Source organism: Diabrotica undecimpunctata, chromosome 2, assembly GCF_040954645.1.
Source record: "Diabrotica undecimpunctata isolate CICGRU chromosome 2, icDiaUnde3, whole genome shotgun sequence".
NCBI classification, from domain to species: domain Eukaryota; kingdom Metazoa; phylum Arthropoda; class Insecta; order Coleoptera; family Chrysomelidae; genus Diabrotica; species Diabrotica undecimpunctata.
The window spans coordinates 39,888,073-39,913,360 of NC_092804.1; the positions used below are offsets into that span (position 1 = coordinate 39,888,073).

The 25,288-nt window shown below is 32.8% G+C and overlaps 1 protein-coding gene across 1 annotated transcript in view; it reads left to right on the forward strand.

The window, feature by feature from the left end:
* The window catches only part of RhoGEF3 (Rho guanine nucleotide exchange factor 3), a 941,311-nt gene that overhangs the window by 659,793 nt on the left and 256,230 nt on the right, over window positions 1-25,288 (forward strand). The window contains exon 14 of the mRNA XM_072521630.1: window positions 9,303-9,388. Within this exon, the coding sequence (XP_072377731.1) occupies window positions 9,303-9,388 (86 nt within the window). The remainder of the gene's footprint in view (window positions 1-9,302; window positions 9,389-25,288) is intronic.

The window sequence follows — 25,288 nt, forward strand, 5'->3', positions numbered from 1 at the left end:
ATTAATTTTTTCTAAAACGGCTGAAGATCATGAGAAACACCTAAAAATTATAATAAATAGATTAGACAAAGTTGGACTAAAAATAAATCAAGAAAAATGTACATTTTTTCAAAAAGAAGTAATATATTTAGGTTATAAACTTAATACTAAGGGAATCGAAATGGATCCAGAACGGACACAAGTCATTCAGGAATATAAAACACCACACAATTTAAGAACTTTAAGAGGATTTATTGGAATAATTAATTATTATAAAAGGATGATACCAGATCTAAGTATAAAAGAAATTCCATTACTTGAACTACTGAGAAAAGGTGTAAAATGGAGATGGGATCAGAGAAGAGAACTAGCATTCCAAGAAATTAAAAACATTTTTCTGTCAAATTTGAAAATATACTATCCTGACTACACACAGCCATTCATATTAAGAACAGATGCATCAATAGAGAGATTATCAGGGGTATTATTACAAATACATGATGGGGTCGAATACCCAATACAATTCATTTCAAGAATAACAAAGCCACATGAAAAGGGTTACTCAGTTTCAGAATTAGAACTAGCAAGTATAATACACTGTGTCACAAAATTAAGATTTTATTTATTGGGTAATGAATTTACTATAGAAACAGATCACCAAGCTTTAACGTCTATATTAAATAACAAATATGGAAACAGTAGAATACATCGGTGGAGTCTAATACTTAGTGAATACTGCTTTGAAATCAAATACATTTCTGGAAAATCCAATATAATGGCAGATGCTTTATCAAGGTTAGAAAATACACCACAAAAAGGGCAGCGAACAATAAAAATTGGATTAAATCAATTAGTAGAAAGTACTGGATTATATTCTAAAGAAGAAATTATAAGAGATCAGATCAATTTGAGTGAAAAACAAAAAGTCCTTAGGAAAGATGGAGTATATTATAAAATAATAAATGGCATAGAAGTATATGTAATAACTAGAACTTTAGCAAAGAAAATATTGAAAAATTTACATAACGATTATATGCATATTGGTTCAAGAAAGCTATGGATGCTATTTAGGGACAATTATTTTGCAAAGAATGACATAAGTATAGCAAAAGAAATTACTACCCAATGCCCAATATGTCAACTAAACAAAGAAAAGAATTTCAAAAACCAGAACACATATAAATCTAATGTTGTATATGAAAAACTAAATACAGTTTCCATGGATTTTATTTCAAATTTAGTTCTCAGTCCAACAGGAAAAAAGCATATACTAGTGATAGTTGATTTATATACAAAATTTATTAAACTATATCCCTGCTCTAGAACAAATGTTAAAACATTAAAATTATATATTAATCAATTTTTCGAAGAAATAGGACCATTTAGAAATTGCATAATAGATAATGCTACATATTTTAACAACCAAAAATTTCAGACATTTTGTGAGAAAAAGGGAATCAACATTCATTTTACAAGTATCAGACATCCTCAGGCAAATCCTGCAGAAAGATATATTAAAGAAGTTATAAAATATTTAAGGATACTGTGCCAAAACCAACATGAAACTTGGCAGCGACATATACCACAAGTAGAATATTTTTTGAATAATACACATAATTTGAATACAGAGGAAGTACCAGAATATTTAATGTTTGGCCATATAGGAAACAGAAAGTGGATTAGTGAATATAATCAGGATATGTTAGAACAAGTAATGCAGAAAGTGAATAACCGAATTAGGAGGAAAGCTGAAAAATATATCAGAAGACAAAATCGAAATATAAAAAAACCAATCACATTTCAAAAAGGAGACCAAGTGTTAATTCGTTCACTTAGAAAAAGTAATGTTAAAGAAAACCGTTGTAAGAAATTACAACCAATGTTTGAAGGTCCATATACAATTGAAAATCAGAATGGACTAAATAGTTATGTGTTAATAGATGCAGAGAACAGACTAAGAGGCATATTTCATATCAACGACATTTTTCAATATCATGAAGAGATTGAATAATGATTTCTATACCTTTAACACAAATATAATAACACTAATAACTTACTGATATATCCATTTTATTCAATAGACTTGATTTGTTAAATGGTAGATGGTAGATTTCATTATTTTGAATCAATTTGACATCATACTTGTTGAATTTTGTATATATGGAAATTAATTTGTACCCTAAAAATCATAATTTGGGGTTAGACACAAAATTGATACTATAATTGCTATAAAAATGTCTTTCTAATATAATAAAGTAAAAAAAAAAAACTTACCAATTTATATTGATGAAGTTATTTTGAATGGAAATAATTCCTAGATTTTGTCTATAAATAAACAGAACACAATATAGATTATATTTTTAATTAAGGTTATATTTTATTCTCTGATATCGCATCCATTGCTCCATTTGACATGACAGTTTGACCATAGAATAGCCGAACTGTGCTACGATTGTTCTCTGTTTTGACATAGACAGCGAACAGGGATGTATTTGATAGAACAATTAAAATAGGAAATTAAATTATTTCATTTATTATAATTACTAAGGTATGTGGATAAGAAAATTAATATTTAAAAAAATAATAAGTAAATTATTTATTTTAAATTTAAATTTTGGGGTATTGTGACGATTAGGGTTTATAGAAAATAATTTATAAGTTATATACTACATAATATTAGATATTTGGTTGTTTTAAATAAATTATATACTAGAGAATTTAATAAAAATATATTTATGTGAGGGCATTTTTAATAAATTAGCATATAATAATTATTGTAAAAAGTTGTATTTAGTAATTTTAATGTTGTAAATAGATTTAAGTGAGCCATGTGCCTAGGCAACCAACTATACATACTCCAAGTGTCAAATTAAGAATCATAATACGAATATAAGTGGGGTTATTATAATAATATATTGTTTGAAATGTGTATTTTATTAAATTAGAGTGTTAGTTACTAATTTAATTATATATTCTGATCTGAAAAGCCTAAATGTAAACAAAATTATTAATAGAAAAGAATGGAATTCTCTGGATCTCCGGAGATGGCCATGTTTGCGAAATGGTTTGTTCCAGAAAATTCAGACAAGTATTTGATAGAACAAATTAGAACATGATATCTTACGAGATGGTTCTAGAATGTCCAAAAGATATAAATACCCGTGATTTGGATTCAAGACGGCAGTTGTTGGAAGTTTTTAGTCAGAAGTCAGGCCAGTTTATTATGAAAGTTAGTTAGTGAAGTAAATTGTACAAAATTTTCAAGACAGTCAGTGAATCAGTTACAAATAGTCAAATTGTTTAATATAGTGAGTTAAATGAAGATTAAAAATTATGCATATAATTTAATGCACATTTATAATTATACACAAATAATTATTGAAGATAAAAAAAGGTATATTGGAAGAAATTAAATTATATTATGGTTGGAGATTAGTATAAATCAACTTATAATAATTGGATATTGGTATATTGAAAAGAAGAATAAATATAAATGCTGTTTGCTGGTTTGGTTGGTGGTGTATAGATGCTGGTGAAGAAAAATATATCTTAAATTGGTAGAAGCTGATAATTGAAAAAAGTAATTTCACAAAAAACAAGGATAACTGAAGTACGAAGACATTCAGTGGTGATTAGAATCTATATACTTAGTGGAAAATAGTTCATTTAGGCATTCAGTGAAAGAAAGGTACAAAATTTTGTTAATATAATTTAGTTAGTGTCATAACAATTTCAATTTTGAAGATAGTTTGTTTAAATTTTAGATTGTCTATAGAATTTAATTATTTTTATAAGAATATCAGTTTAAAGATAGTTTATTTTAAATTTACATTGACTAGGTTAGATATATATGTGTGTTTCATAATAGTTATAATAAAGATAATTTAAAAAAGTACTTACAAGCTAATTCTTTGAGAACCGCGATAAAAACCCTATATATTATATTATTAAAAATACTCATTGCTCATCATTCAAACAAAAAAAAACACATCATAACAATATATATATATATATATATATATATATATATATATATATATATATATATATATAAGTGATTATTTCGACCAAAAAATAATTTATAAATACGTTCGAATTATCGGGTAAAGTGGTCTGTAATGAAAATCTTTCTTTTTTCTGAGATACTCAATATTTCGCCATTTATTTAATAGCTTCCTCAGGAGTAAACTAAAACAATTTAAACATTACAAAAAATGGCGTACAAATACATTATTTATTTATTATTTTATTTTTACATTTCAAATAATTTTAATGTTTTATCGTATAGCTGTAACGAACGTGCTTAAGACAATTTAATCTTGACATTCAATATTTCAAATACTTCAATGTCAGTTTTTATTTGCGAAATCTTTTAAATTCTGTGAGTGTTTTAAAATGTATTTGTACGCCATTTTTTGTAATGTTTAAATTGATTTAGTTTACTCCTGAGGAAGCTATTAAATAAATGGCGATATATATATATATATATATATATATATATATATATATATATATATATATATATATATATATAAATATAAACTAGGGAACACTCGAAGAGTGGTGGGTTTTTCGGTCAAGGTGGAGAAATAAAAAAGATAAAGAAGGTTTCGCTTTCTGCTCAGAAAGCATCATCAGTTCATCTAAAAAGAACAATATGAAAAACCAAACATCCATAGACAAGTTATAACATGTGTGTTACCTTACAAAGACATGTAGCAGTCAATGATATTAAATATGTGAAAAAGCTTACGATACTGGACATTTAGAGATAAAGTATAAACAATTAATTGAAACTAGGTACAGTTTACAAATTAACAGACTTAGCACAGCAAGGAACATGTGATAATCATACATGTATAAAAAATGATTATAAAAAACTTAAGTAAAAAACATTAAAATTGATATGTAAAGAACTAGAAAGATCATGAGATGCACTTCCAATAATGTATTTATAATCAGTTAAATTTTAATTTTGACTTTAGGTAACATTATTGAATTAGTTAAGATTAAAATATAGTATTTAAAAGTAAAAAATGAAGTTACCAGTCTTTTGCTTACTGAGTGCCGCAGGTAAATGAATTAATAGGTGTAACACCCACGCCAACAACGTGAAAAGACATTGGCCTTGAGGTCAAAATATGGCAGAACAACAAGGCTAAATACCAACCTCTAGTGCAATAGAGCGGTACATTTAAAGAGTATGATAAATTTGGGTGACAACTTGTCATTAAAAAGCCAAAAAATGAAAGGAAAAGGTGATTAAGATCACCATTTTCCCCCAGTGATTGGTTTAGTAAACCAAAGAACAAAGCATGCAAGGTCAATCCAAAATATCATACATTATAATATCTACGTTGTGACTGGTTAGCCAGTCAACAGGTGAAGATTAATTCAACTTCCACAGTCCAAGGTTCATAGTATTTGGAACTGTGAATGAAAAAGATTCTATGAATCAGTTCCAATTTAATTTTGCATTCATAACAAAATACAAAATTACTAAATTAAACAAATTTTGTTTTTTTGTTAGTTGGTGAAAAATTCTTCTAATAATTTAATTTTATCTGACTCTTTTATATTGACAATTCAGACATACATTATATCCGTGATATAATAATTATATATATGAATTTCTGTATTTGAATCACATTATTGTTAAAATACTAATATTACACAATAGCTTCTTTTTTACCTTGTAAACAAAATAAAATTTATGTTTATTCTAAATATCTATTTGTGAGATTTTCAGAATTGAGTGAACGCAAATCTCTCAACCTCATAAAACGTTTTTTTCTTATTAAATTTACTTAACCGTTCTTTGGTAGGTTTTATCGAAGATCCCTAAATCTAATAAAAGTTTGTGTACCACAAAAGAATTCGACGGTATCCCATCGAGCAAGAAAAGACATCTTCTCGAATTAAACTGGAAAGAAGTTCAATATATTTATAATACAACCTCTGAATACATAACATATAATCACGTAAAGGGTCTTTTGACTCATGCCATATAAAATGTTGTCGAGAAAACGGGAAAAACGGGAGATAAACAGGATTATTTGAAAGCTATTTATATCCCACTCAAATTATAATATCGTATCGGTTATTTTTATATTAGAGATCAGCTGAAAAACAAGATGTGAGGAAATCTTAAGTATATGGAACAGATATGATCAAATCAAGTAAGAAATTGGGCAAAAACACAAGAAATATTTATTCGTAGATGGGAATGCAACTTAATGACTGACAACATTATTAAATTAAATATTTAAATTTTTCGTTACTTTAACAATTTCCATTTTTTATGAAATGAAAATTTTCAAATCTAAAAAATGAAAACACAAAAATGATCCGTCCAACAAAACCGAGTAAAAGGGAGAAAGTAGTAAAGGCTGTCGAGTATGAGAAGTTTAATACTACTGTTTTATATGCCTTTTATACCGACATGACAAAATTATATTAATGTATCACCTTGCTTTGATACAGCGTTTCACCATTGTTTGAAATGTAGCTGTCTCTAAGAATACTGTGTGAACTAACCGAAGGCAAATGAAGAGGCCTCGTAAGAATGAAGAAGAACCGAACTGAACACCATCAAATCTCGAAAACTACAGTACTGCAGATACATTATGCGAAATTAATCCAAATGTGCCCTCCTACAAGCTATCCTGGATAAATATTTGTTCAACACAACATCTAGCAGCTTTTCTGCACCATGATGATCGCCAACATTTGTCATGAATCAAAGAGTCGCCCATTGCGTTTTCCCAAACCGTACTCTCCAACAACATTTTCGACATTGCACTTTCTTATCTTGGCCTTAAAGTCACCTAACACTAAAGGTGGCTTTTTTTTCTAATGCATTTCAAGAGGTATTTTAAGTCCCCATAAAACTTTTTTATTTCGTTTTCATTCTTATCTACAGTTGGAGCAAAGCACTGTATTCAATTATTTTCAAATGTGTGAAAAAAGAATTGTTCTAGTGGTACGATGCAACCAACTATATTCGATTATCATCATCATCATCATCATCCTATATGCGTCCACTGCTGGACATAGGTCTCTCAACTCTTTCCATCTATCTCTGTCTTGTGTGGTTTGCATCCAGTTATTGCTAACACGCTTCAGGTCGTCAGTCCATCTAGTTGGTGGGCGTCCTGTGCTCCGTATTGCTTCTTGTCTTGGTCTCCACTTTAAAATACGTCTTATCCATCGGTTATCTAATAATCTGACCACGTGTCCTGGCCAATTCCATTTTAAGGATACGATTTTTTTGATAGCGTCTGTTGCTTTTGTTCTACGACGTATTTCTTACTTTGGGGTTCGGTCCCTCACAGAGACACCCAACATCTGGCGCTTCATAGCCATCTGAGTCACGCGAATCTTATTAACTACCTATTTTGGTGAAAACCTTGGCCAAAGCCTGGATAATTTTATTTCCATTAAATGGAAATAAATCATGTTTACTCAAACTACGAAGAAAACAGATAAACTGTTTTTTTTTGTTTTAGTATGGTCACGTCATATATTTCAATTTTGTAGGTCCTAATGAATTATAGTTAAATTTATATGTGCTACTCTCCGCTTTTATTTCATTTGTCATAAATACAGTTTACTATAGTCGACTTACTCTTATTTCCTTTGTATGTCTTAATATACATACTCGCTTTCTGATATCCTCATATGTTATACAGAGGCTATAATATGTACAGAAAGCAACATGCATGGAAAATCATTATTTACGATACACTACTAGGATAGATGAAAGAATAGTAAAATGGCTCTTTCTCTTATGCAACACAGTCGTATGTTACTCAGTTTCTCAAGACTGTTACTCAAGACCGACCTGCTTCGCCGCCAAGGCTGTTTTTGTTTTGAAGTCTACGGAATACTGTTTCACATCTCGTCGCTTGCTACTCCCTATAATGTCAATTTCATCAGGGTATACTAATATTTGTATCAATCTATTGTAAATAGTACCGTCTCTAATTCGAGTGTCTTGGATTGCCTTTTCCAAGGAAATAATAAATAGGAGACACGCCAGCGCATCTCCTTGTCTAAGTCCATCCTTTATCTCAAAAGTTTTAGAATCTCTCTCTAATTAAATAACATATGACTCTCTCTAAATAACATATGTGTTATCAAATCCACTGGTAACTTTAACATCTTAATATATAAGATCGAATAATGTAAACTTAATTTTAACCTATAACTTTTAACGGGTTTTTACCCAGATATTTAGTGGCTCAAAACAAATACACCTAGACACTGATGATGGAATATGGATTCAGAAAACGTTTTGTCTTTATAATATAGCCCGATTGGGTTTTTTAAATTATATACCTTTTATAATAGTTATTTAACCAACAAGTGTATTAATAAGGGCGATTAACAATTGAGATATTTTAACGCGTGAGCGAAGCCAGCGCGTTAATGTTCGAGATTGTTAATCGCCATTTTAATTCATGAGTTCGTTACAAAACTTTTCCGTCGACCGTACTTTTCAGAAATAAAGATATCTTAGTTTAAATATTTATTTACTTAACGATAAACAACAATTTTTTCAGCTTTCATTGACTTTATTCAAAGTTTCCTTAGTGGATAGTAAACATTAATATTCGAAATGGTACAATTACTGAAATTAAAGGAAGATATTGATAAATGATTATCTGCTGTATAGCATTTTGACAAATTTATATTTAAGTCTTCTTGGACCTCTGTAAATTCTGTGATAGAAGAAGTTAAATTCTGGTGGAGTTAAATTAAACTCTTCGTCAATATCCATCCTTTGAGTTTTCAAATACACAGAATTTTAAACAATAAAGTAAATAATAACATAAAATGACAGATAGTACTAACAGCGGCTACTTCATTTTAATTTAATTTTTTAGTGGGAATATAAATAGGTGTATGTTTGGTTGCCTACACCACAGGTCACTGCCAATCACAGAGCGTTTAATCGTTTAATTAATTTATGCAAGCAATGTATGTTGTGTTGCCTATAATGAAATCGTTCATTAATAGAAAATCATTCATTAATAGGGGTCATTAATCAATGATTTTGAGGGTGTTAAAATTGATCGTAAATGGACGGTCGACGGAAAAGAATTTTAATGAATTTTTTAGAAAATTATTAATTATTTTTATTATTTTGTCATTATTTAGTTAAAAAAATATAATTTTTCAAATTATTAATTTTGTTGTTATTAATTATGCAACCCAGTAATGCATTGCGACCAGTTACACCACACTTTTAATTCAGTATAGGATTTTTCCAAAACCATATCTAATTAACTAAATACGTATTATTCGTTATTTTGTTACAGGAACTGGGCTGAAAATATTAACCAGTCAAAGTGTCACCCTACTGGTATAGAAGTCAAAACTTCCGGAACACGCAGGCAATTATCAGGTAAATAAAACAGCTATACTTTTCACTTATATTTTCGTGAACATAAAACTTCCAATGAACTTCCGATTTTCACTTTGGAAGTTGTTACATTGGTGATGGTAAAGTAGATTGTTTTTCTCGAAACTACTTTCTTCTACATATTATGTTTTATATATTTTTTATATATTTTTCTCTTCTCATACATACTACGTGGAATAGGCTAGTGATTATGTATTTTAGATAGGAACTACAACGTTAAAGATGTTTTATTGTTTTATATGGTCAATGGGCCCCCAAATATGAAAAAAAAACGCGGAGTGCTACCATTTATTCTCCGTTCACAAATTGTTGATAGCACGAAATGTGCGTCAAACTCATAAAACGGTCGTAAATCATAGGCGTTCCTAAGGTGTTTATTCATTAAATAATAATATAACGTTTTAATACTGTTATATATAATATTAATAATATTTTAATACTAATATATTTAGCAAAAAAACAATTAAAACTTTCACGGCTAATGTTGGTTATTATATTATATTAATAAAAATAAGAATTTAACGATTAACAATTTTGTAAATACGAATACCTTATCTCTTTGGATATTTCAATACTAATCTTCGCGTTTAATCACTTTACTAGAAAACTTGGAATTCATATCCGAAGGTACTATTCGTTGCAAGATAATTAGGATGGAATTCCCCAGATTTTTAATAATATAATGGGTATAAAGATGCCGGCTTTGGTCACGTGCCTCGTCTGTTCAGTTTATATTCGAAACTTAACTTGAAAGGGTGAAGTTATTACGAACGAAAACAATTTTTTTGTTTAGTACGTTTTTGATTGCATGTAAGTTATGGCTCGTCGGTGTTTCCGTTTCTAAGGCAGTAATTAGCGTCTCGAATATTTCTTTTGCGAATTATATGCAGTGCGTGAGTGATTTTTTATTCCATATACCTACGAACATATACGTACCTTTCGCTCGTGCTCGTTTTGTTTGATTGTTTGTGATGGCTTCATCATCATCAATATAATCAAGTTTTACACCGGTACTGTTGCGTATGGTTAGTAAGTCTGTCTATTCACCAAGAGAGAAGATTATTGTCCTGAATGTTCACGATGTTCTGGTTTCTCAGAATCCCACAAACACTGTTCGCAACATAGTCGAAAGTTGTGCCAACATAACTGGCGTAGGAGAGTCAACTATATATAGGTTCCTATAAGAAAGATAAAAACACGGTATAGCTAACCCAAACACAAACGAACACTTAAAGAGAGGGAAAAAGCCTATTGAAATTAACGAATTTGCCAAAAATGGTATTCGAAGGAAAATTCATGGATTTTTTTTTTCAAAAAAGAAATACCAAACCTAAACAAAATTTTACAAGAAGTTAGAGGCGACCCGGATTTGCCTCATATAGGACGAACTAAATTGTGGCAAGTTTTAAAAGAATTAAATTTAATCACTTTTAATTGACCGGGAAGAGATAATATGTTGGAGAAGAAATTATCTAAGATCCATACGAAAATTCCGGGCTGAAGGAAGGCCAATCTTCTACCAGGATGAAACGTGGGTAAACTCAGGCCATACTCTAAAAAGAAAATGGTCAGATAAAAATATATTAAGCTCCAGGCAAGCCTTTATGGAAGGTTAGTCTACTGGTATCTCCCCACCTTCTGATAAAGGCAGTAGATTAATAATTTCTTTTTGCTTTTCTGAGATTGGTAATATAAACATTTTGCCAGTCTGTTTATAATAATTATAACCGCTCTTTCTGATTGCTAAAGTTGTCAGGAATAATATACCTGGTTTGCAATAAGGACTATGTCGTCTGCAAACCGCAAGTTGTTCAAAAACTCCCCATTTATGTTGACTCCAATATTTTCTCAATTATCTGCAACAGAGTAGTGAATAGTGTAGAGATGGTGTATCCTTGCCTAATACCCTCATCCAAGAGTAATGTGTTTGTGTCGCCATAGTTTATTTTCACTGCAGCTGTTGCGGTATTATATATGTTTCGAAAAATAATTGTGTACCTATGATCAATACTGCATTCTATAAGAGCTCTCAACATGGAGCTATGCTGGACTGAGTCAAATGCTTTCTCAAAAAGTCTACAAATATTAATATCAATGGCTTGTTGTATTCTATAACTTTCTCTATCATACTGTATCAAATTGCCGAAAAGGGGGTCAACATTTTCCGAAAATCAAAGATTGTCCCTGCTACTGGTACCAATATTTTTGTACGGCATTAGGTCGCAGATCATTATTTTTGTATTTCCTACCTAAGTTATAAATGCCGTATAAATATGTTTGACCAAAATGCTCTACCCTTGAGTGGTAAGTTAAACTTATCAATGTAGTCACCTGTACCGATAAAAATTGACGGCATATTTTCTAAAGTTGTTATTGCAGTATTGTAGTATTGTCTATATTATAGTATTGATTTATATGTGATTCATGCTGGGTCAAATGACCTCTTAAAAAAATGTTCCATGTCTATAAGTATAAGTACTTTAATAGTAGCAAAAATACGAATACTAGATGCATTTAAATGAGTTGCCGTTCCTACCCTGATATTCATTTGAAAATATATATATTTAAGTTTGTCTTTAATCATTTCAAATTAAAATAAATTAAATAAACTTTTTCTGCTTATTCAAACTAGATCTCTGCGACTTACTGTATGAGTTCAACGAATGGAAAATTTTTCTGAATTATCAACGTGCTGGAAATATATAAAAGTTTCGAGTTTTCATTTTCTAGTCTAAAGTTTCTTGGCTATTCAGCAAATCTGCTCGATATTAGTATAAAATTTTTCACATGGAAGTTTAACTTTGAATGCTGATGCGTGTAATCGAAGTTGAAGGGCCTTTAAACTAACACTGGTTAGAAATATATTTTAATATGTAAAGTATTCAAAAACATTATAATTTATATAATTTATAAATAAAGAATATAAACAGGGTCAATAGCATTACCGATGTCTGTTAAAGTACAATACCATATTGTTTTTTTTTTTGAAACTAGAACTACTAATTAAGTGTTCTTGTGATCTTTAACACGTTAGTCGCCATGTGACCCGACATCTGAGTCTCAATAAAATTATACCACCAGGCCCTGTGACCCATATATGGGCTTCACGACTTGTTATCGTTTTCGACTCTGTGAACCGCCGTCTAGTTCTTGCTTTACATTGCTTCATGTGTGATATTAAAATAAGGGGCCTGGCCGCCCCAAGCAGCTTTTGGCCTGGGATTTTTCTATTTTTGATTCGACTGATATGCATAACAAAATATTCGCAAAAAAACAAGTTTTCTATTAGTGTTTAATGTAATATCAGAAATTAAGTACAGCTAATTTAGGAACTGAAACATGGTATCACATGAACGTCTAAAAAATATAAACAACTAAAAATAAGTAGAAACATTATTTTTGACACTTATGAACGTCGAAAAAACATGACAAACAGTAAAATGTGTTGCAAGCTACACAAGAAAACCTCGATTTCTTTGCCGTTAGCTGTGCTTGTTTTCGACCTTCATTACTGCAGATTTTTTCGTACCAAATAACACATCTACGGCGGTTTCTGGAGTCGGTTTCCTCTAATGCATGCTGTTCTATGTGGCTTGTGTTTTCTACTTCCATGTAATTCAGTTTCAATAAACTCTGAACAATTTCTTCTCTGAACTCTGTTATAGATATGTGACCTTTTGTTACCGTCTTGTAAAGAATATATGCGTTTACTATAGAAGTTCCTAGTATCAGTTCAAACACAAGCTTGCGATACCACTTGATTCCCTTCCTCAAGGGCGTAGAATACGACTTCAGTTGATCAGATAAATCAATGAACGATTTACTGTCATTGTAATCGCATATTAGTGTGGGTTTGTCAATTTCTTCACCTCGTCGTTGAACTTTGGTTGTGTTTGCTGTATGACAAGTACTCGGAGTAAGTACCTCCCGTTTGTCTTGCCACTTTAGGACAACCACTCCGTTATGTTCTCTAGCAATAACCTCTCCCTTTTTCAGCTTCTTGGTGGTCACTTCTACGAGATTGAGCTTTCTGTTTTTTCTGAGGGTGCCGACTAGGTAAGTTTCTTGTTTTAGAAGCTCCTGTGTCAAACCAACGCTAGTATAGTAATTGTCCGTAAAAAGAATCCTGCCTTGGCGAAGAAGTGGTTCCATAAGTTCGAGGACAATTTTTGTTGATGCGCTCATATTTGGATCCTTGTCATTTCTAGTGTAAATTTTCAGGTCCTATGTATATCCTCTTTTGCAACAAAGCTTGTACAGATTTATTCCGAACTTGAAATGTTTATTTTTTATATACTGTTTGAACAGTAGACGACCTCTAAATGGAACTATGCTCTCCTCTATGCAAATTTTTTGTTCCACAACATAACTTTCTTTGAGTTTGTCCATAATTAGTGTCAGCAAAGGACGTAATTTTGCAAAACGATCACCAGGAATAGCTTCTTCGTTATTGCTAAAATGCAACAAACGCAGCAGCATCTCAAAACGATTCCTGGACATCTTTCGGAAGAATTTATTTGAATACAGTGGGCTTTTTCTCCAATAATCTGTAATTTTAGGGTATTTTGCTAAGCCCATCCACAAAGAAATTGTAAAGAATGAGGTAATTTCTGCCGCATCAGTGTCTTTCCATCTATGCAATCTAGAATGCTGCGTAATTCCTTTACTGATGCTTTGTTGCGCATAACGATTTGTTTCGGTTACTATAAGATTTACTACATTTTCATTAAAGAATATTTTAAAAAAATCGACAGGGGTCTTACCCAGATAGGATTCTCTAATCTCATCAGAGGGGCCTACGGAACCTACGGAGAAATAAAATTTCCTTAGAGATGTTCCCGTAACTGTAGACCAAGTCGCATCTTCTGTTATTACATCAGGATCATCATTGTCCGAGTTATCGTTATCGATCGTGCAATATTTCATAACAACTGCCTCTATAGTATCTTCTACAGACAAATTTATATCCGGCGGTTGAGAAATTTCTTTGGATGTTGAAGGAATGGCTCCATCATGAACTTTTGGCTTAGAAGTCAATGAAATACTTTCTGTCCTAAAAATAACTTAGATAATACTACGTAAAAAAATGGTAAATCATTTGTGCATACAATACAGTTAAAAAAATCCATCATATTTTTGAAGAGAAAAAATTTAAATATTACCTGTTGAATCTTTTATGCGGCCTTAGAAACAGATATGATGCACACGGACAGTGTTGATTTTGCGTCAGAAGGCAAGAAGCGAAAAGATAGAGAGCCAACTCACCTTTCCTGCGGAGCAAAAAAACTGCAAGAACCTCAAGCAAAAAGAAACCAAGGGAAAAGATTCAGAGGATGAGGATGACGTTATGAGTATGTTTAAGAAGATGATAGGAGAACTAAAATAAATCAGTAATGAAAATAAGGAATATAGAGAAGAAATGATAGTGCTAAAAAAATGTTAAGATAAAGCAAGAATTGAAAGAAATAAAAAACAAATTAACTCAAATTAACTCGAATTGAAAAACAAATGAAAAGAAATAGCATAATAATAACGGGTATATGATCTAGGATCTACGATCTACTAAAGAAAGGACGGGTAAGAGACCCGTTGTGTACCTTGGTATTTAATATAGTTCTAGAAAAAATTGTAGGGGTTAGTGGGATAAATAGGTCAGGAACTCTTTTATACAAAGAGCACCAATGCTTAGCGTATGCTGATGCTGTGGTCCTCATTGAAATAAATGGAAAAGAACTGACAAGTATAGCAAAAAGACTGATGGGAAAGCTCTAAAAAGGGACTGAAAGGTAATATTAATAAAACCAAGTACACGGAAATCATATACTTGAATACCATTATTGATGAAACATGTAAGGAAAAACTAAAATGAACCTGAGACTGACCAAGAGCAACCGATGTGCTGAAGCCATAAACAAGATAGTTAAGATCAAAGATATATCTCGTAATAGAAAAATAAGAGTATATAAAACTATAATGAGACCCACAATGCTATATGCAGATTGGAAGCATGGAAAAAAATACTTCTCAGAATGTTTGGTTGAAAAGTAGTACAGACGGAATGGAGAAAACAAACTAATTTAGATGTGTACCAATTGTATGCTAGTCCTACAATAACAAAAGTAGTAAAAAAACGTAGACTAGAATGACTCGGCAATCCAGAAAGAATGTAAGGTAATATGTAAGTCAAGATTATTGGTTGCAGAGTACCTGAGAGCAAAAAAAAAATGAAGAAATGCAGTGATAGATGTCAGAGAGATGGGAATTAGAGATTGGAAACTGACAGCTAAGAACAGAAAACGATGGCAATTATCCATCCAGCAATGGGCCTGAAAGACCTGTTAACGCTATACATATATAATCTATTTTATCAACATTCTTCGAAATAAGCATATTTCGAAGGTTTTCAATTATGTCATATTATGTAGTCATCGAGTCCTGTTCATACATACAAATATGAAATGAATATAAGTTACAAACTATTCTTGAATGTTAATAATATTATGAAACCGATCAAGACCGATTATTGTCAAAGTACTGAAAAAGGTACTGAAACGTGAGTACGAACTAATTTTACATCACTTTTATTTTTTCTGCATTTTTTTAGTCCCTGCCGGTCATCTTTACTTATTATACTGGTTATTATTTCTAGCAAATGTTTAATACTTTCTGTTATATGTAATATTTGAAACTGTATCTGCATACCTCAAGCTGTTTATCCTTCTCCAAGAACCAATGTATAAATTCGAGTATAATTGCAAATGCCCTTATGTCCTAACTTCTCGATTGACGATGTGAAAAAATACACGATGTGAAAAATGTCGTGGAATGACAATTTATTGATAGCTAATAAATATACTCTCGACCCAACTTCAAACAATGACTTAACGATCTTTATGAGGTGAATATTCTAATTAGACTACACATTAAAAAGGGGTTAAACTCCAATTTATAAGCTCACAAATAAAACATCAATTTATTACAAAAGCAATTACATTGCACTTTGTAACGTATGCCTGTGAAACTAGACGTTTTCACAAATATAATTTGAACTAATTTTGAACACCATATTTTTAATTTAAATTTCCTCTGACAGCTGTTCGTTGACACGTACTTTTGCTCGCTGTTTTCAGTATAAATTCGTTATGATTCTGAGATCATTGTAGTATATCTTCTTTAGCTAATGGAACACTATCATACGCCTTTTGAAAATCAATAAATACCATGTGTGTCTCCATATTGTGTTCCAAGCGCATTTCTATTGTTTGTTTTAGACAGAACACATTATCTATATAAGAACGACCAGTACGAAAGCCACTCTGATCTTCATCGTGTTCCCAACAGTCTTCAATTCGGCTTTTAATTATCTTTCCGTATATTCTACAAATTGAGTAGGTTACACTAAGCGCTCGATAGTTCTTACAATTCTTTCTCTCACTTTTGTTTTTTATATATTGCTGATATATGCAGTCCATTCTTCCTCTCAAGAATAAATTAAAGGTATAAGCCAAGAGCTGAAATAGTTTCTCTGGGCCATATTTAATCAGTTCTGTGGGCCTTCCCCACAGTCCTGGAGTCTTCTCATTTTTCATAGCGTTGGCACGTTGTCAATTTCTTCTGGTGTTATTTTAGTTTCTTACATTTTTCACATTATCACATTTCACAAAAATATCACATTTTTCATAGCCAATATCTTGGAATTTTGCTCGATCTTCTGTCAACATTTGTTCATAGTATTCGACCCATAATTCCGGGGATATTACAGTTAACCTACTGCTCCTTTTCTGGTCTCAAATTGTTTTCTAGACAGAAAATTTAAATTCAACAAAAGGAAACAATTTCAAAGTGTTTCCTTTTTTTGCCGTACCCATCTATATCTATATCTAATTTTTGACTGTATTTACCTCTTTTTTTAATTCTTTGTTTAAACTATTATACTGTTACAGATCGCAAGGGTTCTTTATTGCTATCCTTTATTATACTGTAACGAAATAGCCCATCTCCGATACGTCATAATTCTTAGAAGGACGAATCTAGAAAACGTAGGAATCGGCTTGTCAATAGCGCCCGTCTTTCGGACGGGAGACAATTAGAGGTGGGACAACGCCAGAATGTTCTCGAAAAGTAACTTTATTATATATATATATGTAACGTTGTTAGGAGTGAGTTTAGTTGATAAGAGAGTACCGAACTGTAAACTTATAAATAAATATATGTATATAAATTCGAACCGCTCGTTTTATTTAAAAACGCTACAGTGGTGTCACGGTGTGAGGATAATTGATTTGTTTAAAAATAAATTCAGCAGTGACTTTTGAAAAAGACTTTTGAACATTTTAAAAAGTACGCGTGCCTGACCAAAGATGCTGCTAGTACAACTCTCAGTAAAACAGTTGCGTGAGCAGCTAGAAGAACGCGATGAAGATTGCAGCGGGTCCAAGAAGATCCTCCAAGAACGACTGAAGAATATTCTTAACAAGAATGGAGATGACCCAGAGACATTCCATTTTCAGTCAGCAGAAGAAGCAGTTTTAATGAAGATCGAAGAGAGTTTCAGAAAAAATGATAAGAAATTTGAAAACGTCTCTCAAATGATAGAAGAATCTTCTAAAAGAGATGATAATAAATTAGAGAATGTTCCCAAAAGATTCGATGAAACATTCGAAAATGTATTTAGAAGATTCGACGAGACTTTACAAATAGTTAAAGAAATATGTATTCAAAACAATGAGAAATTTGAAGAAGTCTCAAGAACATTCGATAAAGTAGAAGAGAAGATCAAACAATTAGAGACCATGATAAGTAACACAAAAGTGCTACCACCAGTTAATACGGTAGCCTTAGATCCGGTAGTGAAAAAAGAATCACCGAGAGACGAAATGACACATCATATGAGATTCAAATTGCCACCATTTGATGGAAAGTCCTCTTGGTCCATATACCTTAGACAATTTGAAGCTATTGCGACAGCCAATCATTGGACAGAACAAGAAAAAGCTGTTTCCTTGACTGCTGCTTTACGAGGTGATGCTGCGGATATCCTAAGATCAATTCCTAAGGGTCAAGAAAAATGTTACCAGACCTTGTTCACTCGACTAGATAAACGTTACGGAGATGCCCATCTACAACCAGTCTACAAAGTACAAATAAGAAGTAGAATCCAACGAGCAAGAGAGAGTTTGCAAGAATTTGAAGCAAATATTGCTCGTATAGCGCTGTTGGCCTATCCAGAGGCACCAGACAACGTTTTGGAAGAAATCGCTGTAGATGCCTTCGTCAATGGGTTAAGAGACATTGAACTACAGAAAGCTTTACGACTAGCAAGACCGAAAGTTTTAGATGAAGCGCTCGCTATTGCCTTGGAACATGAAACAGCTAGTCAAGTTTCACGGAGCTATCGAGTACGAACCTCTGAAGAGAGCGACGAACAAAACGAGAAACATCTGGAGGAAATCGTACGGAAAGTAGTTCGCAACATGATGCCGAAGAGACACGAAACCAGATGTTCGAATGATGGCGACGTAGGTCACATTCGCCTTAAATTGCAAGAAAATAATACAACAGTCAGAAAGCTAGAACAAATGGAACACAGGGCTGGAAAGAGTCATTCAAATGATGATGCTCAGTCAAGACGGGCATACAGTGCAAATCGTAATCATTGTCTTGAATTAGAAGAACGACTTTGCCCCGTGAGACGAACCGCCGTCATTAATGATCAATGGCAGCCTCAACAGCTACAAGACGCTCAAGCAGATGATCCATGTATAAAAAGAGTATTGGATTGGATGCGTCGAAGTGGAAGACCTTCTTGGCAAGACATTAGTGCATGTAGTCCAGAAGTCAAGTGTTACTGGAGCCAATGGAATTGCCTAGTGCTGAAAGATGATCTTCTGTATAGAACCTTTGAGAACGATGATGGTACAGAAACTAAGCTTCAGTTGATTGTACCTAAAAGTAAAGTGTCAGAAGTTTTACGTCAGTTGCATGACGGTTCATCAGGTGGACACTTTGGTATTACGAAGACTCTGCAAAAGGTTCGAGAACGGTTCTATTGGGTGAACTGTAAAGATGATGTAAGAAGATGGTGCCGGAAATGTGAACTGTGTGCAACCAGTAATGGTCCAGTTGGTAAAAAGAGGGCACCCATGAAACAGTACAATGTTGGTAGTCCTATGGAAAGAGTAGCAATCGACATTGCAGGTCCACTTCCAGAGACGAATGATGGAAATAAATATGATTCTCGATGCAAGAGTGAAAGCTATGAAGTAGGTGATCTTGTTTGGCTTTATAATCCACAACGTCGTCGAGGCTTGTCTCCCAAACTGCAAAGACAATGGGGAGGTCCGTATGAAATTAAAAAGAAAATAAATGACGTAATATACCGAATTAAGAAGTTGCCGAAAGGTAAACCAAAAGTAGTTCACATAAATCGTCTTGCACCATATGCTGGTTCAAATGAAACAGAAGAAGCACGTACCCTTCAACATAAGATCAAAGATGACCGGCGACCAAGCTTTAATGAATTTATGTCAAATTACGCAGAGAGAAAGAGTGCTAGATTCGGCGTGACCACAGAAGTTCAGCAGGATCTTTTTAGTGTTCCGCATAACGTCTCTCTAGCCCACTGTGTTGCCCAAGATCTTGAGATGACTAAAGGAATCTCATCCGTATTTTATAAGGAATTCGGTCGTTTGGACGAGTTAAAAAACCAGCAGCCTAAAGTTGGAAGAGTACTGAGATTAGAAGATGGTTCTCGATCTTTGCTGTATATGGTGACCAGGAAGTCGTATACAGACAGGGCAAGCTACGAGGATATATGGCGTGCTCTAACTAATTTGAAGAAAATTGTGTGCAATTACGACATCAAGAATTTGGCCTTACCCAAAATAGGCCATGCATTAGATAATCTGGACTGGAAGATTGTCAGAAGCATGCTTGAAGTGATCTTCCGAGAAACCGGCGTACGAATTACTGTGTGTTGCATTAACCCGATGAGATCGTATCCTTCAAAGTCAGTAGACTGTTATTTCTTTCTAAAGGGTTCATGCAGAGCTGGAGAGTCCTGTAGATTCCGCCATCCTGTGCCTACATATAGAGTTGCTGATCGGGACAATCAGATTTAAGAGGGGAGCAGTGTAACGAAATAGCCCATCTCCGATACGTCATAATTCTTAGAAGGACGAATCTAGAAAACGTAGGAATCGGCTTGTCAATAGCGCCCGTCTTTCGGACGGGAGACAATTAGAGGTGGGACAACGCCAGAATGTTCTCGAAAAGTAACTTTATTATATATATATATGTAACGTTGTTAGGAGTGAGTTTAGTTGATAAGAGAGTACCGAACTGTAAACTTATAAATAAATATATGTATATAAATTCGAACCGCTCGTTTTATTTAATCACGCTACAATACATATTCTTCTTCTTAGCCACAATATCTTCAATGAAAAAAACATAGATCTTTTAGTCCAACTACTGAACACAATCGATTCCACAGGAATCATTCCACGTGAAATGCTGACATTTATTTGTCTACCAAAGAAAGTAAATGCCAAAGAATGTAGTGATTATCGAACGATCAGTCTAATGTCATATACCTTAAAAACCCTGCTAAAAATCATCCATAATAGAATACACGCTAAGCTGGAGATGGATATTAGTGATTCCCAATTTGGATTTCGGAATAGAATGGGCACAAGAGAGGCACTATTTTCTTTTAACGTGCTGACCCAAAGATGTTTGGATGTTAATCGAGATCTTTATGTATGCTTTATAGACTACAACAAGGCATTCGATAAGGTAAAACATGAACGACTTATAGAAGTACTCAAAAACAAGAATCTGGATGTGAGTAATGTAACATTGATATCAAATTTATACTATAGCCAACGATCAAATGTGAACATTGGAAGAGAAGTGTCAGAAGAAGTGGAGATAAGGAGAGGGGTCAGGCAAGGTTTCATACTGTCGCCGTTATTGTTTAATGCTTACTCTGAAGAAATCATACAAGAAGCTTTGGTGAACGAGACAGTCGGCATAAAAGTGAACGGAAGTTTAATTAACAACATTAGGTATGCCGACGATACAGTCATAATAGCTGACAACTTGGAAGACTTAGAAAAAGTAATGAACAAAATATTAAGATATAGTGGAGAATACTGACTTGCTCAACATCAAAAAAACCAAATTCATGAAAATTAGCAAGAACAACAATACAAACGAAATATTAACGGTAGGCGGCCAGCAGATTGAGAGAGTAAAAAGATATACTTACTTGGGAACGATAATCACAGAAAATAACGATTATACTGCAGAAATAAGAGTCAGAAATGAAAAAGCACGTGCCAACTTCGTCAAAATGAAAAAGATTTTATGCAGCAAAGATCTGACATTGGCCCTCAGAATAAGGCTAGTTAAATGCTATGTACACAGTGTACTCTACTATGGAGCTGAATTATGGACATTAAACCGGAATACAATAAATCGACTTAACGCGTTTGAAATGTGGACATTTAGAAGATTGTTATAGGATTCCATGGGTAGATAGAATCACGAATACAGAAGTGTTAAGGAGAATAGGCAGAGAGAGGGAAATGGAAAATACAATAAAAGAAAGGAAATTGCAATATCTCGGATATGTGATGAGAGGCGAAAGATACAACATCTTGAGACTCATAATTCAAGGAAAAGTAGAGGGTAGGAGAAGCGTAGGAAGAAGACGCGTTTCCTGGTTGAAGAACCTGAGAAAGTGGTTTGGTTGCAGCTCAAGGCAATTGTTCAGAGCAGCTGCCTCAAAGGTCAGAATAGCCATGATGATTGCCAACCTTCGTCGCGAAGATGGCACTTAAAGAAGAAGATGAAGCTACAATATCTTCTATTTCTTCACTCCACCATTCATTTTTAATCTTTATACAATCCACTTCTCCATTGCTGCTTCGTCAAGAGCTTTCATTATAATTTCATTAAAAATATATTTTATACTTGTCCAAATTTGCACGGCTCTGATACTCAGTCTTCTACCCTCTAGGGCGATGTAACTCTCCACATATTACAGATGGCATTACTTACAACTATTTTATACTTCGAGTATTGTCTTATTTTCTCCTCATACCTTCTTTATTTTTTATTTCTCACTTTATTTCTATCCTTTAACCTTTGTAATCATATTCATCTCTCTCTCTGAGCGAATCATGCTTATATTATTATTATTATCATGTTACAATCAACTTTATTATTAACACATACAATTTATATCGTTTATTTTTAAAATACTACTTACTTTTCTACCTATCTGGAATATCCGATCATTGCTGTGTCGGAAGCAATCTAATTTCCCTTTAAATGAATATTCTTTCCCCATTTTATTCGATACCTTATTGTATTTACGAGACGCACCAGTACTTTCCGATAGCGAGTCTCCTCCATAAAATCCTCTCTTTTATTAGACATTGATTTCTATACGGAAGACGTGACAGGAACAGAATATATAACAGCTTTTTAAAAGTTCTGAATGGCAAAGTTTCTAGAAAGTAACCAGTGGTGTCCTCTATTATATCCGAAAATTGTGGAAATTGATTTTTTAGAAATAATAATATACGGGGCGTTGTGGTATATAATTATAAAAATTAGTCGATAAAAAGCAGTTTAAAAATTATGTCATAATGAAATTAGTGTAGCGTAAAACCTTTATTACTTATTAATGTTTATAAACAGGTCCATTAAAGTTTTTAATATTAATTTTACATTGTTATCGGTGTTGACAGGACCTGTTCCGAAGTTATTTTTTTTTTTTTTATTTAACATCCTCCCGAAGTATATTAGCGATATAACGATTTTGGTATATTTAAATGCGATTAACAGTACTTACATGATTAATTCACATGTGGGCCAATCCACACAAGCCACATGTGGGGACAATGTCATGTGGGCCAATCCAAGGCAGGATATGAATCAATACATGTAGAACTAGGATTTGGAACTAGAAATAAAGTTGGAGGTGACATGCTTGACTTAGCAACTGCGTTAGATATGGCCATTGTTAACACATTCTTTTAAAACAAAGAAACTTAGCTTCTTACATACAAAAGTGGACAAAATCAATCCCAAATAGATTATTTCGTGGCAAGAAAAGAAGATATACATGAATGTAAGGAATGCAAGGTAATAGAAAGTGAGACAGTAAGCCAACAACATAAGTTGCTTGTACTGGACCTTGAAGTAAAAAACGAAACCAAACGTATCGGAGAGGACCACAAAAAAATTGGTGGATGTTTAAAAGAGAATGTTTGAGAATAAGAAGAACTGGTGGTGGTCTAACGAAATTCAAAAAAAAAATGAGAGAGAAGAAAAGATTATATAAACAGTGGCAAGACAATAAATCGGACACATATCTTCAAAACTATACGGTCGCTAAAAAGGAAGCAAAAGTGGCAGTATCAAAAGCAAAAATAGCCAAACAGAGAGCAAAGAAAGCAAAAAATTCAGATTAGATGTATCCGAGATGAAAATAGTAAAATACTTATTCACGAAAAGGATGTCAAAAAAAGATGGAAAAAGTACTTTGACGGGTTATTAAATGAAGAATTTGACAGATAACCAGTTAAGTTAACGAAGATAGTAACCAATAGTAAACAAAATAACAAACGAAAAAGTGGCTCAAGCAACTCAAAAAATAAAGAAAGGAAAAGCAGTTGGACCAGATGATATGCCTGTGGAAGTGTGAAAAGCATTAGAAGAGAAAGGGACAAATTGGTTAACAAGTATATTTAATAGAATTATGGAAGTTGGACAAATGCCAGACGAATGGAGAAGTAGTTTGTTAGTACCCCGTCTACAAAAACAAGGAAGATGTACAAACTACAGGGCCATAACACTACTTAGTCATACCATGAAAATATGAAAGAGAGTAATTGACAACCAGATACGTCAAGAAATCGAAATATTTGATAACCAGTTTGGCTTTATGCAAGGCAGACCAATCACAGACGCAATTTTCATTATAAGGTAGTCGATGAAAAAATACAGGAATAAAGGAACAAACACTTATATGGTATTTATTGATCTTGAGAAAGCATATGAAAGGTTACTCGGAAGATTCTGTGGTGAGTACTCAATAAGAAAGGAGTCCCCGGTGAATATGTAAAGATTGTGATAGACATGTATGAGGGAGTAACAACTAGTGTTAGGGCAGGTGTGTGGGCGAGACTGATAAATTTCATGGGAAAGTAGGAGGATTGCGCCAAGTGCTTAGTCCTTATTTATTTTTATTAGTTCTGGATGAAATAACAGCGAAACTACAGGGTAATCCTTTCGAAGATTGCTGTAGACGAGCGGTCAAATTATCTTCTCAGGTCTTTCAGCCAAGAGTTTTGGCGTCTTCTAACTGATCTTTTACCCTGCACTTTGTAGTGGTGCTTAATGCATGCTGATGATGAAGTGTTAGTATGAAATAGTGAAAGCGACTTAGAACAAATACTGGTACAGTGGAGACAAGCTCTTGAGGAAAAAAGTTTAAAACCTGGTAGGACAAAAACCAAGTATTTGGAATGTTCATTTAAAGATGGATTTAGTACAAATAAAATGTTATATTTAGATAATGAAATGATTGTGAAAATTAATAGTTTCAAGTACGTAGCATCGGTATTACAGAGTAATGGGGGATAGATGGAGATGCATGCAGTAGAATTAAGGTTAGATAGATGAAGTGGAAATGAGAATAGGAATGAATGAAGTGACAAAAAAGGATAAAATTAGGAATGAGTATATTAGGGAAATTCTAGGGATGGCACCAATTGTTGCCAAGATGCAAGAGCATAGGTTAAGATGGTTTGGTCATATTCAACGTAGAGACGTTAATTACATAATACAAAGAAATGCAGATCTACG